The 16531-nt window shown below is 47.0% G+C and overlaps 1 protein-coding gene across 1 annotated transcript in view; it reads right to left on the reverse strand.

Moving 5' to 3' along the window:
- Positions 1 to 16531, reverse strand: part of LOC128118689 (uncharacterized) — a 193972-nt gene that overhangs the window by 39067 nt on the left and 138374 nt on the right. The window contains 5 exon segments of the mRNA XM_052751515.1: positions 2530 to 2650; positions 3682 to 3820; positions 4628 to 4860; positions 11819 to 11968; positions 12971 to 13066. Coding sequence (XP_052607475.1) covers positions 2530 to 2650; positions 3682 to 3820; positions 4628 to 4860; positions 11819 to 11968; positions 12971 to 13066 — 739 coding nt within the window.

Genomic DNA, 16531 nt, shown 5'->3' on the forward strand with positions numbered 1-16531 from the left:
GGTCAGTACACTCTAGCCAGGGTGATGTACTAATGTCAGCCTGACCACAGTTCAGAATAACTCCACTCTGCTCCTCTGCTTCCCCCAGACTGGCATTACACAGGCTCTCTGGAAGCCCAGCCGAAGAGCTCCTCACCTCCCAGCACAGCCACAAAGCAAGCATGCTCTCCTGCACCCCGCCCCCACCCCAGGGTGTCACCAGAATGAACCTGGAAGGTGGCTGCACCTGCTCAGGCCTGTGGCTTTCCTGCTCGGACTCAGAAGGGAGCCACCTGGACGCAGGCTGCAGCACAAACAAGGAAGCTTTGTCTCTGGTGAAGTGTTCCGTAACTGGAGCTTGGTTACACTCCACTCTCTGGTGACATTTGGAGCCGCCCTTGGGGGTGTGGTCAGCTTGCACATTGCGCAGCCTTTTCCCAAAGCCCTGTTTATGAAACTCAGTGACTTGAAAGTCCTAATAAAATGACGTTGGTCGTGAGGAAAGAAAAAAAAGGCGATGTCTTAGGTGGGGGCTCTCATCAACATTCTGGTGTACATGACCTCCTCTGGATAGAAAACCTAATTTGTTTTGCCAGTCCGCCAGTTCCTCCCTAGCTCAGAGGTTCTGGATTTTTCTGTGGGATTGTTAGGAGTTAAGAATACATACTTATTTGGTGGTCTCCATGATCCATAGAACCTGGTGCAATGAAAATTGAGGGCCACTTGTTCAGAAAAGCAAAAGAAGGTATCTTTGCAGGTACTTACTTAATAGGAAGCTTTTCCCTCTTCCAAAATCTCCTACCCTGAGGCTGTTTTCTGGCTGTAATCTTACACTCCCTTGGGGGTGGGGTTAAGGAAACCCTCAGCTGCATCCACCCCTCCGCTCACGTGGTTCAGTGCAAGTATGCAGGAGACCCAGCCGCTGCCAGATCCAGGGACCACATCCCCGACAGGAGGCAAAAATTGAGCCAAGCACCTCCCAGCACTCAGGAGGCTGAGGCAGGAGGACAATGGTTTGAGATCAGCCTGGTCTACACAGTGAGAACTTGCCTCAAAACAAAAATCAAACACACACAAAGCCTTTCAAGTGGAAAGAAATTCACCAAGGGTATTTCTCTCTAGGTCAAGGGTGTAAAAGGATATTTGATCTAGGATTTGCCGGCTTTTTGTAGTGCTGGGGATCAAAACCAGAATCCTGTATTTACTCTGTGTGTGCATTGTATGAACTCTACCACTGAATTACATCCATAGCCCGTGAAATTTTTATTTTATTATTTTATTGCAATCTGTCTGTCTGTCTCTCCTCAGATGGGTCTCACTGTGTAGCCCAGGCTAGCCTGGAATTCATTATAAAGCTCAAACTGACTGCAAACTCATGGCCACCCTCCTCCCTCAGCTCGCTAGTGTGGGGATTACAAATGTAAGCCACTGTTGTTGTCTACAATGAATATGGATACATGGATAACGTGTGGGTCAGGACAGAAAGACACATGGGAAGGGGAAGGCACCCCTCTCACCCTGGAGTCTGGTTGAAGCTGCTCACCAGCTGAGAATTAAGAATTCCAGGAGCTGGGAAGAGATGACTCAACAATGGAGAGTACTTATGGCTCTTTTGAGGATTCAAGTTTGGTTCCAAGGTCACAATTGCCTCTAATTTCAGCTCCAGGGGACCCGATGTGCTCTGTGGACATCTGCACTCACGTGTATACACACTCTCTCTCTCTCTCTCTCTCTCTCTCTTAAATAAGTAAATATTTAAAATTAAAAAAAAGGAAAGAATCCCAGCAGCACAATCAGAAACATTTACTAAGGAGGGTGCCACCATGGAGACAATACTCCTTGTGTATAGAGCAGAACGCTAAAACGAACATACCCTTGTATATAGAGAAGAATGCTAAAACGAACATACCTTTGTATATAGAGCAGAATGCTAAAGCGAACACGCTTAAGAGCAAAGCCTGGTGACCTCTCAGTGTGGTCTTACTCCTTTCCCAGGTACTTTCTGGGAACCCCATAAAACAAGACTAACCCCCTTGGTCTCTTTCCCCTGCAACCCTGAACCTAGGGTTGTATCCTATCAGCCGTGACCCTATCCAGTCCACAGGAACCGCCCTGTGATCATATTTGGGTTCTTTATCAACCCTGTAAGGAGAGGTTCAGGAGCCGTGCCCACGGTGACTGTGAGACACTGAACTGTGACCTCCCCCGACACACACGCAGGTCCACAGCCACGATCTCAGGTTGCATTACCCTTCTTCCTCAGGGCCTCTTTTTGTTATGCCCCGTTCTAAATACGATACAATCATCTTAATAAACTCCTGCTCTGCTTCATACTGCTCCCCTCCCCCCCCGAAATTCTTTTCTCTAGAGAAGTTGAGGATCTGTCTTTACCTGAGCAGGAGTCAGTCCCTGAAAGATAAGGGAACTCTTCAGCCCTTTGGTGGTAGCATAGGACAGTGTCCACCCCACCATCAGTGACACTTTGTAATCAGAGAAAAAAAACAAAACGTTAATTTTTTTCAGGTAGTAAAACAAGCATGTGTTCATTACCTGTCGGGAGTGTAGACTCGTCCTTGGACTTTTCTGATAGGAGCAGGGTTATCTCTCTATTAACTTTCCTCAATACCTCTTGGATCATATGAATTTCTAAACTTTCCAGAAGTTTCTGGAGCTGGAATAAGCACATTGAGATAATAAGCATCCACTCTGCAATTCAGGTATCTAACGGCTCCCAAGTGCAATACCTGCAGACGGGCTTTTGGGCTTGTCCTCAGCTCAGCTCGTTTCTCTGGGAAGAGTGCCCTTTGGGATCTCACACTTCTTCCCGGGGAAAAATACGCCTCTTTGCAGACCAACATCTGTCCCCCGTCCCCCCCCCCCCCCCCCCCCCCCCCGTGGCCCTCATCCTGATGGATAAATTATAACCTTTCTTACTATACTCTACAGAGCGCTCTGTGTCTGGAGTGACCTCATGCCCGTTGACCGTCTCTAAAGGACACCAGGAATCTCATGCGCTGTTACTTTAATAAGAGTCTGAGAGCCAGGTCACACGCCAAGGAGGATTTCATGAAAAGACTTAAGGCTGATGTACATCAAGACGACTCACTGCCATAGCTCTGAGTCCCACTCCACCCACGCTGCTTGCGGAGCCTACTCTTCCCTGTGGGAGGAACTCCAGCAGAACCAGGGTGCAGAAGCATCAGCAGTGTGCTTGGCCCTGAGGCATGTATGGAGTTCACACTGACATGCACCGTTGCTCAGTGGCTTCTCAGACCAGACAGCCAGAGGCCCTGGGTCCCCTGGTCAAGCTGGTCAAGATTATTCAACACACTACCTGAGCAACTGCAAAAACTGTACTTCCTTTCTCTGAGAAAAACCACTTCAGAATGCTCCGTCTAATATTTCCTTTCGACATGGATGCACACTGACTGGATTTTATAGTTCAGACAGTATTCGTTATGTGTTCTGTCCTATTTCTTGTGATGCAGCATATGAGTTTGAGGAAAATGAAAATAATGAGAACCCAGACTTACAGAATGGAGACATTCAGGGGAACTTCTTTGCTCACTCAAACCCCACACACCTTTAAGAGCGCCACCCCCCCCCCCCCAACCTGAAAACACCATTTTTATTTATCACAGTTTTACAAGCCAGTGTAGCAAGGCAGCTTTTCAAAGGCAAACTGAAGAGAGCTCTGTGTACCTGCTGGGTTTTTATTTCAATTTCTGAGGCTCCCTTTGGGGGAAGAATAGATTGGCTTCTTATCATAAGTCCTTCAAATTCATCCTCTTTGCCCATCTGCCTGGCTAACGCTTTCATGCTGGGATAAAAAATGTCAGCTCTAGGAAGGCAAGGAGACAGAAATTAGCAAATAAACGTATTTCCTCTCATTCAGTTTCCTGTCATCCAACTCCTTCACAGACACGTCAACAACGAAGTCTGCCACTCCTTTGGTCAACATTAGATCCCGAGGCCTTTTTATGCCGAGCACATATAACTTCTGCCTTCACGTGGCAAAATGTTGACAAGTCTTCTCATTTCTAGTTAACAGAATCTGACCTCAGGAACTTCCGGGGTAGATGATTCTGAATGTGCCAAAGAGAGGGTAGGTGAGGTCTGGGGGAGTGGGCTCCGGCTTAGTAAGTACTTGTTCAGACAGACACATGGCAAGAACAGCATGCCTTTCCTGCCAGCTACATCATCCTAGACGAGGTGTGAGGCCAAGGTCTGGGTGACCTTGGGGACCTAAGGCCTTATACCACAGGTGCCATGTCATGTCATCCTCTGGCTGTAATACCTCAAGCATTCAGGCTCAGCGCTGGGGCTCCGGGAGTCCCTAACCCCAGCAGCTGTCTACTCTGAGCTGACAAGCTCACGTCAGCATTGTGGGGTCACTCAATAGTTCCAAGTGACAGGCCCTAGGGAGTAAGTGCTAACAAGGACAATTCAGTGGAGTCTCGCTCTTCCCCACAACCAACACGGAAGAGCTTTTCCTTACAGCACTGCTGTGGAGACTGTTTCTAGCTGCCACCTGACCCTGTGGAGCTGGGTGTCCCCAGAATCCTGGACCGACTCTCTCAGTGAAGGGGGAGGAATCCTCGAACCCCAGGCCCTACCGGCTGACATGGGTTGTCTCAGCAGTACTCACTCATAGAGCTCTGAGAACTGTTTGTAGAGCGGGGCAGAGTTGATCTCCTGGCCTTGAAGCCTGAGTCGGCCCCAGTGTTCCTTCAGCACTTCCAGCTGCTTCCACAGGATGAGGAAGGACTTCATCAGAGCAAGGGACATCACTGCATCACACGGGCGCTCCAGCAACACAGAGGCCTTTGGGTGACTTTCCGACTGACTCGGGCAGAGTCCTGACAGTTTGGACCAATCTGGCTGAACACGTGACAGAAATCCTTTGTCAACTGTGGCTCAAGATGCGATAAGTTTTTATATGTATCCCATGCAAAATAACATCCAGGAGAAATGGTTTGCAGACCTGTAGAATGTGTAGAAAAAACCTAGATGGCTGAATGTCCTTGCTGAGCAGGCAAGATGGAAACATCTCTGTCTCAGCTTCCTGTTTGCATTTTGAACCACTGGTTTTTATATTTTATTTTTAGCTTTTGAAGATACGGTCTCATGTAGCTGGCCTCGAACTCACTATGTCACTGAGGACAACCTTGAACTCTTGATCACCCTGCTTCTATCTCCCAAGAGCTAGGGTTACAGGGATGAGACTCCACACTTGACTTTGAACCTCTACCTTCAAAAACCAGAATCTTCCTAAAGAGAAAAAAAAGAAAAAAGAAAGAAAGAAAAGACAGAGAGCGAGGCAAGGAGGGAAAGAGAGAAAGTGTGCAACAGGGACTGGAGAGTGATTGCTGCTCTTCCAGAAGACCTGGGTTCGATTCCCAGCACCCATGTCAAATGGCTGACTACTTCCTATAACTCCAGCTCAGAGACTGCGGCACCCTCTCCTGACCAACATAAGTCCCTGGACACATCCCCCGCCCCCACATAAATAAAAAATAAATCTTAAAAATATGAAGTGGGGGCAGATGGCTCAGCGGTTAAGAGCACTTGCTGCTCTTCCAGAGGAACTGGTTCCGGTTCCCAGCCCCCACAAGGTGGTTCACAACCACCCCTAACTCCAGTTCCAGGGGGTTTGAAGGCTTCTGACCTTTCTGGGCACCAGGTACACACACACACACACACACACACACACACACACACACACACACACACAGGCAAATACTCAAACACATAAAATAAACAGATCTTTTAAAAGCTTTTTTTTTTTTTGTTTTGTTTTGTTTTGTTTTTTTGTTTTTCGAGACAGGGTTTCTCTGTGTAGCTTTGCGCCTTTTCCTGGAACTCACTTGGTAGCCCAGGCTGGCCTCGAACTCACAGAGATCCGCCTGGCTCTGCCTCCCGAGTGCTGGGATTAAAGGCGTGCGCCACCACCGCCCGGCGCCTTTTTTTTTTTTCTTTAAGAAATAAAAGAAAATGCTGAGTGACTAAAGTTTCCCCATCCCCCCTCCCTCACCCCTCCCTAACCCCCCCCCCCCCCCCCCCATGATGGAGCTGTAACACAACTTTCCTTCCGGGATTTTACCCATTTTATGACTCAGAAAGCAGAACTTGGGTTTATCGTGCCAAGCTGACAACTACCTATAAATCCAGCTCTGGGAATCTCACACCTTCTATCCTTTAAAAGCAAAAAGGAGAACATTTTGTTTGAATTTACTAGTCCATACTCAAATTTACTTTAATTAATTCATTAAGATATGGTCTTGGTAGCCCTGGATAATCTGGCGCTCACTTTGTAACTCAGGCTGGGACCAAATGTGTGACCATCCCCCTGCCTCAACCTCAGTGTTACTTTGAAATTAGGATTTGTTCATTCGCTTATTGATGCTTTCCTTAAATAAATATTTGTCCTAGTGGCCGTGGAAGAAATACAGCTTCAGACCAGCCAGTGAGAGCTAGGAAGTCCAGGGCCACCCAGAGGCTGAAAGACACCTTGGGGGCCTGCGTTCAGCTGCTTCCTGGCACAAGAGGGGAGTTTTGTTTTGCAAGACAGATGGCAAATCCTGTGGCCTAGAACATTCAGGCAGCAGAACCAGAAACTGGAAGCGCAACCTGGTGTAATTGGACCCTGCGTCAGTGTTATTCACACAGCTAAAGGAAGGTGTGTCTGCCAGAGAGAGGGCTGGTCAAAGACAGTCAGGAAGAATCAGCATCCAGGCCCAGGACAGTGCTCACAGAGGCTAGCAACCTCTCAGCCATAAAGCCTTCTTGGCAAACAGTCTGTAGACTTCCAGATGTCTTTTCTTTTTTAATCCTCAGAACCCTTTCATCAAATGCAATCTGACCCATCAAGGCCAAGAACGGTGACATGGAGGGGCACAGCCTGCGGACCACATGATTGGCCCCCACTGCTAAACTATCACTGTCTTAGAGGGAACTTGGGCTTCCCTGGGCCACAATTTTAATGACTCTGAGTCAATCCACCCCCCTCAGAGGTTAGGAGACCATGACCCTGAGAGACCACAACACGTGTGGACCCAGCTGCCATAGACGATCAGGGCCTTGGCTCCGGGGCAGCACGGAGTCTAGCATTTCCTGTTCCTATAAATAGCTAAATACTTGGAAATGAAACTGCATCCCAAGGGCTAGGGATGCAGCTCAGTTGCAAAGTTGTGTCTACCATGCTCGAAGCCCTGGGTTTGTTATAGCAGCACACACATCACAAAGTAAAACCAATCAAAATAAAAACCACATAATCAGATTTACTTCTTAATATGTTTGTATTAAGGTTAGCCATCTTTAAACATTTTATTTTATTTTTAAAATAAACTTTGCTATTTAAAAAAAAAACTTGAAAATTAGCCAGGAAGTAGTGGCTCAGGCCTTTAATCCCAGCACTCAGGAGGCAGAGGGAGGTGGATCTCTGAGTTTGAGGTCAACCTGGTCTACAGAGTGAGTTCCAGGACAGCCAGGACTACACAGAGAAATCCTGTCTTGAAAAACCAAAAACCAAACCAAAACAAAAAAACTTGGAAATTAAAAAAAAAAAAAAATCACACACTGTGATTTAGCCAGATCCAAAGTCTATACATTTCAATGACTTCTATACAGTTAGATCAGCCATTCCGAAGCTGTGGGGCTCCACACTGGGTTCTGCACTTCCACTATTAAATATTTTATGCACTTACCACTAAAGCTGAAAAATCCACGACTGAGTCAGGTCTAGAAAACAATTAGCTTGATATCTTTTTTCATAACTCGCATTTGTTGTGTGCATTCATTTTACTTTTTTTAAGATTTATTTTTATTTTTAGTTATGTGTATGTGTGTGTTGGGGGTGTGGGAATGCTATAAGCACATAAGTACAGGAGCCTGTGTAGGCCAGAGGGGCTGGATCTGCATAGGGCTGGAGTTACAGGCAGCTGTGAGCTGCCTGACCTGGGTGCTGGGAATCAAACCCAGGTCCTCTAGAAGAGCAGCAAGTTCTCTTAACTGTTAAGCCATCTCTCCAGCCCCATGTCTAAACATTTTAAAGGACGGAAGAAGGGCTAGAAGACAGGATAAAGAATAATGCAGAGGGGGCTGGAGAAGTGGTTCAGCATCTAAGAGCACTGTCTGCTCTTGTAAAAGATCTGGGATTAGTTCCCAACACCCACATGGCAGCTCACAACTCTTTGTAACTCCAGTTCCAAGGGATCCGATGTCCTCTTCTGGTCTCTTCGGCACACTTATGGTTCATATACACACATGTAGGCAAAAGTCATGTGCACAAAATCAAATACATAAATCTTTTTGTAAAAAAGAAGAATGTAGAAGGAGAGCAAGGGATGTCTGGCAAGGGTGTGGCAATTCACTCAGAACAGGGCCACAAAATAGCCAATGGGTGGCTCAGGGGCCCAGAATGTTCCCTGATCTTGGTACTACTTGGTGTCACCCAGCTTTGCAAATGACCCCTCTGGGGGAATCAGCTGATTCTGCTGCAGAATTTAGATGCCATATCTAAACCTACCCCACCCCTGCTGATGGCCTGACATGGACTTGTGACTCAGTGTTAGCCAAGAAAATGTAAGGGGAATCTATTAGGAAAACTCTACACCTTCCTTCTCCAGAGTAAGAGAGTGTATTTTCATTCTCACGTTTTTACCTACTAAAGGCAAAGGGAACAGACTGTCACACAGCCACATGGCAGGGTCCCCAAGGGTGCAGCTGATGGTCTATGTCGATCTAACCTGAGCTGAGTCTCTTCCTCCTAAGTCTCTCTTGCCTGCTGTGGAAGATCGGTGTTCCGGGGTATTTGACCACACGGTGTGAAGATGTGAGCCTCTTCTACCTTGGCTTCCTAAGGGACCTTCTGATTGATTTAAAAATAACTGTACAGCCAACTAGGCAGGAGAGAGTAGGTGGGACTTCCAGAGAGAGAAAGGAACTCTGGGAGGAATCTGAGGGGCCAGGAATTCGCCAGTGAGACACAAAGGAAGTCATATGTACAGTACCGAGGAGAGGTAAACAAGCCACGTGGCAGAACGTAGATTAGTATAAATGGATTAATTTACACTTTTAAGAGCTAGTAGGGACCAACCTACGGTCAAGCTCTCCTACTTGGTAAGAAGTCTCTGTGTGGTTATTTGGAAGCTGGTGGTTCAAAGAAAATCTGACTACAGATCAGTGTCCTTCTGTTATTTTAAATTGTGTGTGTGTTTACACGTGGAGGTCAGAGGACAGCTCAGCCATTCCACTGGCCATAATTTTTTTAAGTTATTTGTGTGTGTGTGTGTGTGTGTGTGTGTGTGTGTGTGTGTGTGTACACACAAGTGCTTCTCTAATTTAAGTCCCGGTCAGCAGGAGAACCTGTTACAGGGACAGGATCACTCTCAGATGCAGACAAGATGGAGGGGGAAAGAGCAGAGAGAGAAATCCTCCTAAGGAGAGTCGTTGGAGGGGGACGTCTGCAGAACAAATAGAGTCTTCAAGGAGGAGAGAAGTGCCCCACGTCAGGGGAGGTTCAGAAGACAGACTGGAGAGAGGAGACATCTGGGAGGAACGCAGAGTATTCTAAAGCATGGAGGGCTTGGGAGGCAAGAAGTGGCGTGATCCAGTGCACACTTCAGAACAGTCCCCTGGGGGATGGAGGGATGGCCTGCTGTGCAGCTCCTCTGCACAGGACCAGAGGCTGGTTCCAGTACCCGCTAGGGTGGCTCACAATGTCCTGCAACTCCAGATGTAAGGGACCCGACACTCTCTTCTAACCTCTGTGGGCACCTGCACAGAGGCAGCATACACAGACAGACAGACAGACAGACAGACAGACAGACAGATAGACACACACAATAAAAAATAAAAGGAATGACAACAGTGTTAGAGAGGGTGCTGGGAAAGGGGAACACTCACCCACTCTTAGCGGGTGTGCAAACTGGTAGACCCACTGCGGTAATCAGTGTGGAGGCATCTCAAGAACCTAAAAACAGGACTTCCATGGGGTCCAGCTAAGCCACTCCTGGCATTTACTCAAAGGGTTCTACGTCCTACTACAGAGATATGATCTGTGTTGGTCTGTGTTTATTGCTGCCTTGGTGGAATAGCAAGGAAATGTCCATCAGACTGATGTCCATCAGTGGCTGAGGGGATAAGGAAACGGGGCACATAGACAGAAAAAGCAGAATTAGTCAGTGTGGGGAAAATGGACGGAACTGGAAAGACACTAGACAAGGAACCCAGGCTCAGGAAGATGAACACTGATGTGCTCATATGCATGTTACACCTTTTTACACATGTGTATCTATGTGGAGGGAGGGAGGGCAAATGCCAGGCCATAGAAAGGGTCCATGAGAGGGGAAGAGAACTTAGAGCAGAAGAAAATCACACTCCAATCAAATCTCAGTAACTCATGTCTGCTGTGGAGGCCCCGAGAGCTAAGGAAAAGAAAGACCAGCCATGTGGGCTGATTAGTGTCCTTGAGTGTAGAGAGGCCAGGGAGCAGACAGCAGCAGCTTCTAGAAAGCTGAGATCTGACTAGGCAGCCCTTTGGCCCTTTGGGTAGGGGTCCAGCTAGCTCACTGACTCCAATGTGCCACTTCCTGGTTTCCAGTCCATGAAGGATTGTTTAGAGTTATTTATTTTACGTGGTGGGGACTGATTCTTGTACCCCAAACTTCAGAAGGTTAAGCTGAGGAGACATGGTCGGTCTAGCATCCCCAGGCTAGCTGAGGGTCTCTCCTGGGGCTTCTGGCAGGACTCTGGGATGCCCAAATCTAGTCCTAAAATAAGCGACTCACGAGGAAAGCATAAGCTGAGTATCTGCCTCAGGAGGTTCCAATGGACTCCCTACAGCCTTCGTTCCATTTTAAACATGGAAGCTGAGGCCAGAAGATTGTGAGTTCAAGGCCAGCTGGGCTATGGAGCAGAACCCCACCTCAAAAACATTTTAAAGTTTAAAAAATGTTTTTAATTGGCGGGGAGTGGTGGTACAAAGCCTTTAATCCCAGCATTCAGGAGACAGAGGGAGGTCAACCTCTATGGGTTCAAGGCCAGCGTGGTCTATAGAGCAAGTTCTGAGTGAGCCAAGTCTACACAGAGCAGTAGTTCTCAACCCTCCTAATGCTTTGATCCTTTAATACAATTCTTCATGTTGTGGTGACCCCCCCCCCAACCATAACATTATTTTGATTTCTGCTTCATAACTGTAATTTTGTTACTGTTATGAATGCAATGTAAATATCTGAGTTTTCGGATGGTCTTTGGCGACCCCTGTGAAAGGTCATTCAACTCTCCCAAAGGGGTCTGGACCCACAGGTTGAGAACCAATGACACAGAGACACTGTCTCAAAAACAAAACAACAAAAAAAACTATCTTAATTATATATGTGTATGTGTGTACGTATCTCCATGTGTTGATGGGTGCACATCAGTGCAAGTGCCTGAGGAGGCCAGGAAGTTGGATCCCTGGAACTAGAGTTACAGCTGGTTGGAAGTCACCTAATATGGATACTGGGAACAGGACTCCGGGCCTCTGAGAGAAGCAAGAGCTTGTGACTACTGAGCCATCTCTCCACCCCACCCCTGCAAAAAAACAAACAAACAAACAAACAAACCTTTTAAGTAGATAAAGTAAGTGGGACTTTAATCATGAGACTCACTGTGTAAGAAAATACCTGAGAATAGCTTTCCAGGTTTCACCACCACTGCTTTGTGGCATTGCCACGGTCTTGGCATCTACAGGGGGCAGCTATGGGCAAGGTAGCCCTCTAGTCCATCTTTCAAAATAGGAAAGTCCTTCAGTACAATACAGCACTGGCCAGCTCTGCAGGCCACTGGCTAAGAATACCTGGGTGTTGCCCAGTGTGGCTTGCCATTCAGACGCCTCCATGATCACATGATAGCTGCTCAGAAGTACGTCTTCCATTAGCGTCTGCACACCCACCAGCTCTCTGTGGGCCACTTTGCGGTCACGGTCACTCAGCCCGCAGAGACACATCTAAAAGCAAACAAAAATACCTTTCCATTTTGAAGAGATCTACGTATCCTTTAATACATGGTTTTGAAGAAAAGTATCAAGTGCAACTCTGTTTATAACCTTCACCCTCTCAACTAATAAAAAAAAATCAGAGTAATATTTCTAGCTTAAAGTCCTTCTTGAATGTTTTAGGTTTCTGTGTAGCAAATCTCCCAGCCTTACAGCAGGTACAACGAATGTGTGGTATAATCAGTTTCCTTTAAAAGTACAGATACACACACAGGCATTCCCTGGGTGGGGGGACCAGGAGAAAACTCCAAAACATGAATTGTTATTGTCTCTGATTTTGTTTTGTTTTGTTTTTAAACCCTCTTGCTTTTATTGTTAAAATACCTTTTTACTCATGGAGGACTTTAAACATACACAAATGCAAACCTATTACATCCACCCATATATAGTCAGTCTTGCCCTACCCCCAACTCTGCACTCCATATTCTGAAGCCAAATATTGTTGAGTTTTTGCTTGGTTTTAACACACACACACACACACACACACACACACACACACACACACACATTTTTAAAAATATATTATTGTTTACTTAATCATGAGAAAACAAAATCTTTTTCGAAACCATTTAAAGAAGCATCATGATGACTAGAACAATTAAAGAAAATCCCTTCCTCAGTCCTGCCTAAGCAGTTCCCATCCCAGGTCAGGTGTCCCACGCCTTTGAGTGTCAGGTGGCAGTTTCTTCAAGAGGCTCAGGCCGTGGCCCCTCCTCTAGGTCATCGCTGTCCTGGGAACTGCAGCTGAGTCCACAGCCAAGGCCAGTAGCTGCTGACAGCACGATTTTTTTCCACAATAAGAAAATATGACTCACCTTGCAGTCTCAGGTTACAGCTTCATAATTAAACACCCACTTATCTGCTAAATCACCACTGGCTAGAGCAGGAGCCTGGTGATACCCTGCTTTGCAGCCTGTGCTCAGTTCTCTCCAACAAGTAGGAAGACAGATCTACCTGCATATCATACTCTAAGGTGTTTGGGACGCTGCTCCTAGCTGGAAACGGTCCACCATCTTCCAGAAATGCCCTCCATGGGAACATCGTCAATGCCTAAAGGAGACAAACAACAGACATGAGCCTGGTGCCATGCATCCCTCAGATGAAGACATTTATGCACGGGCAAGATTTCTGCATCCATCTCCAAAGCCCCCTCAGATGATTCCCACTGGAGCGTGCTCAGTGACACAGAGGAAAGACTAGTGGTCATTCCTACTTTTCCCTGTTTTCCTGAGATAGTCTCGGCGCCAATGTCCAAAGTTCCAGAACAAGAGGGTTGTGGTGGCATACACCTGTCAACCCAGCACTTGAGAGACTGATGCAGGAGGATTCCAAGTTTGAGGCCCGCTTCAGCTAACCCAGTGGTTATCAACCTGTGGGGCTCGACCCACTTGGGGATTGAAAGACCCTTTCACAGGGGACACCTAAGTCTACCGGAAAATACAGATATTTACACTATAGTCTGGCGTCCAACGTGGTGGCAAGAGTTTCCACCTAAAACCTGAGAAAAAAGATTCTAAAACGGAGCTAAAAACAGTTCTTAGTTGTCTCTTTCAAGTTAGCGGCAGCCTGCCGGTTTGAGCTACTGGCGGGTTCCTAGCGTGAGTGCTCGACCTGCAGTATGGCGGAATGAGGCCTCTGCAAGTGGCACATTAAGCTGTGTGGTGGATTTAGCCTTTGCTAGTACAAAACAAAAAAAAAAAAAAGAGGTTTCTGGGCTACACGCTGCTTTGATAGAAGCATAGACCCACTATTTTGAGAGTTGATGGCTCCCAGAGCTGGCGGAAAACGTACCACCGCCATGTTGGGAAGCTGAAGTGGGTGGAGCCAGCAGCGCCAGCACCGTTTCAGGCTTAGAAGGCTACAGTTCAAAGCAATAGGCTCAAGCTAACATAAAAAAATAAGCCACGTAAAGATGGCTACCACACAGAGAATCTGGATTATGTTCTCTTTGATATTCGTAACTAAAGAAAAACATTTGATTACAAAAGCTGTTGAGTTATGCCAAAATGTATATTTTAAAGGTACCTTGACTTCAAAATTTGGATGTAAGGATATGTTGCTTTGGAAAGTTAGCTCTGCTTTTGTTTCCACAGAAAGCCAGAGGCTATGGATTTGTTCCAGATTAAGACACATCAGGTTTGACCAGCCAAGACCCCCTGAAAGGTCTCCGATGACACCATGGCCCAGATGATCCAACATCCAGAACCGTTTCAAGGCAACTGGCTCAGACGATACACCCTCATGGACTACTCCATAACCCTAAAATATTCTTTGTGTCCCCATAAGATACAGCGCCCCCCTCCAGCAGAAAGTAGTAAGAGAAGCTACATCCAAATTCCTAAATATACCAAGCTGACTTTGGAGATGTGTAAAGGTTAAAACCTTCCTTTTTAAGAAAAGAAAAGGGGAAGTGCTGTGGGATGGTCTGTATGTCAAATGTGTTGCTGATTGGTCAATGAATAAATCACTGATTGGTCAGTGGCCAGGCAGGAAGTATAGGCGGGACTAACAGAGAGGAGAATTGAGAAAACAGGAAGCTGGGTCAGGAGACACTGCCAGCCGCCATCAGGACAAGGAAGATGTAAAGTACCGGTAAGCCACGAGCCACGTGGCAAGGTATAGATTTATAGAAATGGATTAATTTAAGCTGTAAGAACAGTTAGCAAGAAGCCTGCCACGGCCATACAGTTTGAAACCAATATAAGTCTCTGTGTTTACTTGGTCAGGTCTGAGCGGTTGTGGGACTGGCGGGTGGCAGAGATTTGTCCTGACTGTGGGCCAGGCAGGAAAACTCTAGCTACAATAGTCATATCAGTAGCAAAATTACAGTTATGAAGTAGCAATGAAAATAATGTTATGGTTGGGAGTCACCACAACATGAGGAACTGTATTAGAGGGTCACGGCATTAGGAAGGGTGAGACCACTGGGTTAGACAGCGAGACTCTGTCTCAAAAGAAACAAAAGAAAGTAAGTTCTGGAATAATACAATGTTGAGAGGCTGTGTGTTTAAACAACAAAAATAAACTTAGTTAAATGCTGTCTACATTAGGGACCTTCCGCTGTCCTGCCTCATCACTGTGCTTGACTTTAGACATCTTCTCAGACCAGTCTACAGTGGTATAGCTGACCCCAGTCTTTTCTGTATTACAGAACCACAGAGGCATGTTCTGTTTTTTATGACACCGTGTAAATCCCGGACCCCGAGGACTGTCCACTGAGCCCCATTCTATACTCCTAGACCTGGTTCTTAGTCACCTCCTAGAGACGGGGATGGGTGTAGCCAGGACACCCACACCCACCTAATCCAAGACAACGTCCAAAGACATCAGCAGGAGGCTCAGCGTCTTGTGGGTCTGAAAGAGGGTTGAAGATTGGACCAAGAGTCACTGTCATTTAGCATGGAAGTATGGGACTTGCCTGGGGTTGGTGCTGAATCGTTTCTAATGATGAAGTAGGAGGCTTGCAAGGTGATTTTAAAGCTGTGTACACCAACTCGTTCCATCAGGAGACAGGGTTTAATGGTTAGAGCTGGGTACACGCCTGTAATCCTAACACTTGGGAGTGGAGACCGGAGAAATAGGAGTCAAGGTCATATGTGGCTACAGCTTGGACTACGTGGGGGAGGGGTTCAGTGGGTAAAGGAGCTGGTCACCAAGTCCAATGACCTGAGCTTGATCCCCAGATCCAGACGGTGGAAAGAAAGAACTGACTCCTGCAAGTTGTCTTCTGACCTTACATGTGCACACAAGTGCACATGGACACATGTGCACATACATACATACAGAGAGGGCGGGGAGGGAAATGTAATAGAAAAACTAAAACGGGGGTGTGCAGAAGGAGCAAGGGTGGTGACCTTTCCACCCTTCGAGCACGGCTTCTTGTTAGCGACTGGAACACGGCAGAAGCAATGGTGTCAGTGCTGAAGTCAGGTCACGCAAAGGCCAAGGCTTCCACCTCAGGTTCCCCCTCTTGCTCCGGGGAAGCCATTTTCCACGTTGTGAGTACGTGTTATAATGAAGACTGTGGGAATGACCTTGAATGCGGATCTCCTGGCAGCTGGATGAATGAGGCTGGAGGCAAACCTCTCCAGCCGTGCCCTGAGACGACGATCTTCAGGCCCGGCCAGCTCCTTGATCGCCGCCCTCCAGAGGAACCCTGAGCCGCTCAGGATCTCGGAGTGAGGATGCATGCTTATCGTCCTAGCCTGTTAAGTTCAGGCTTGGGCTTGTGTGTGTGGCAATAGAAAAGTAACATAAGGTCTGGGAACCTGACGCTGCTCTGGTTCTCTCAGGGGTCTGATCTCCAGCTTTCCTGGACTTTGACCTCTGTAGAGCTGGTTGACGCGCCTGCCTGGGAGTAATCGTAGTTGCCAGGATTACATTTGATAACACCTGTTGTAACCAGGGCAATTCAAAGCCCAGGGCCTGACCTATTTATGCATTGTAATTGCACCATTATTTATTGAATAGAAAAGATCGAGCCTTTTGGGGTGTTTTGTTTATTCCTCCCGATAG

Source organism: Peromyscus californicus, unplaced genomic scaffold (assembly GCF_007827085.1).
Source record: "Peromyscus californicus insignis strain IS unplaced genomic scaffold, ASM782708v3 Scaffold_22__1_contigs__length_63687245, whole genome shotgun sequence".
NCBI lineage: Eukaryota > Metazoa > Chordata > Mammalia > Rodentia > Cricetidae > Peromyscus > Peromyscus californicus.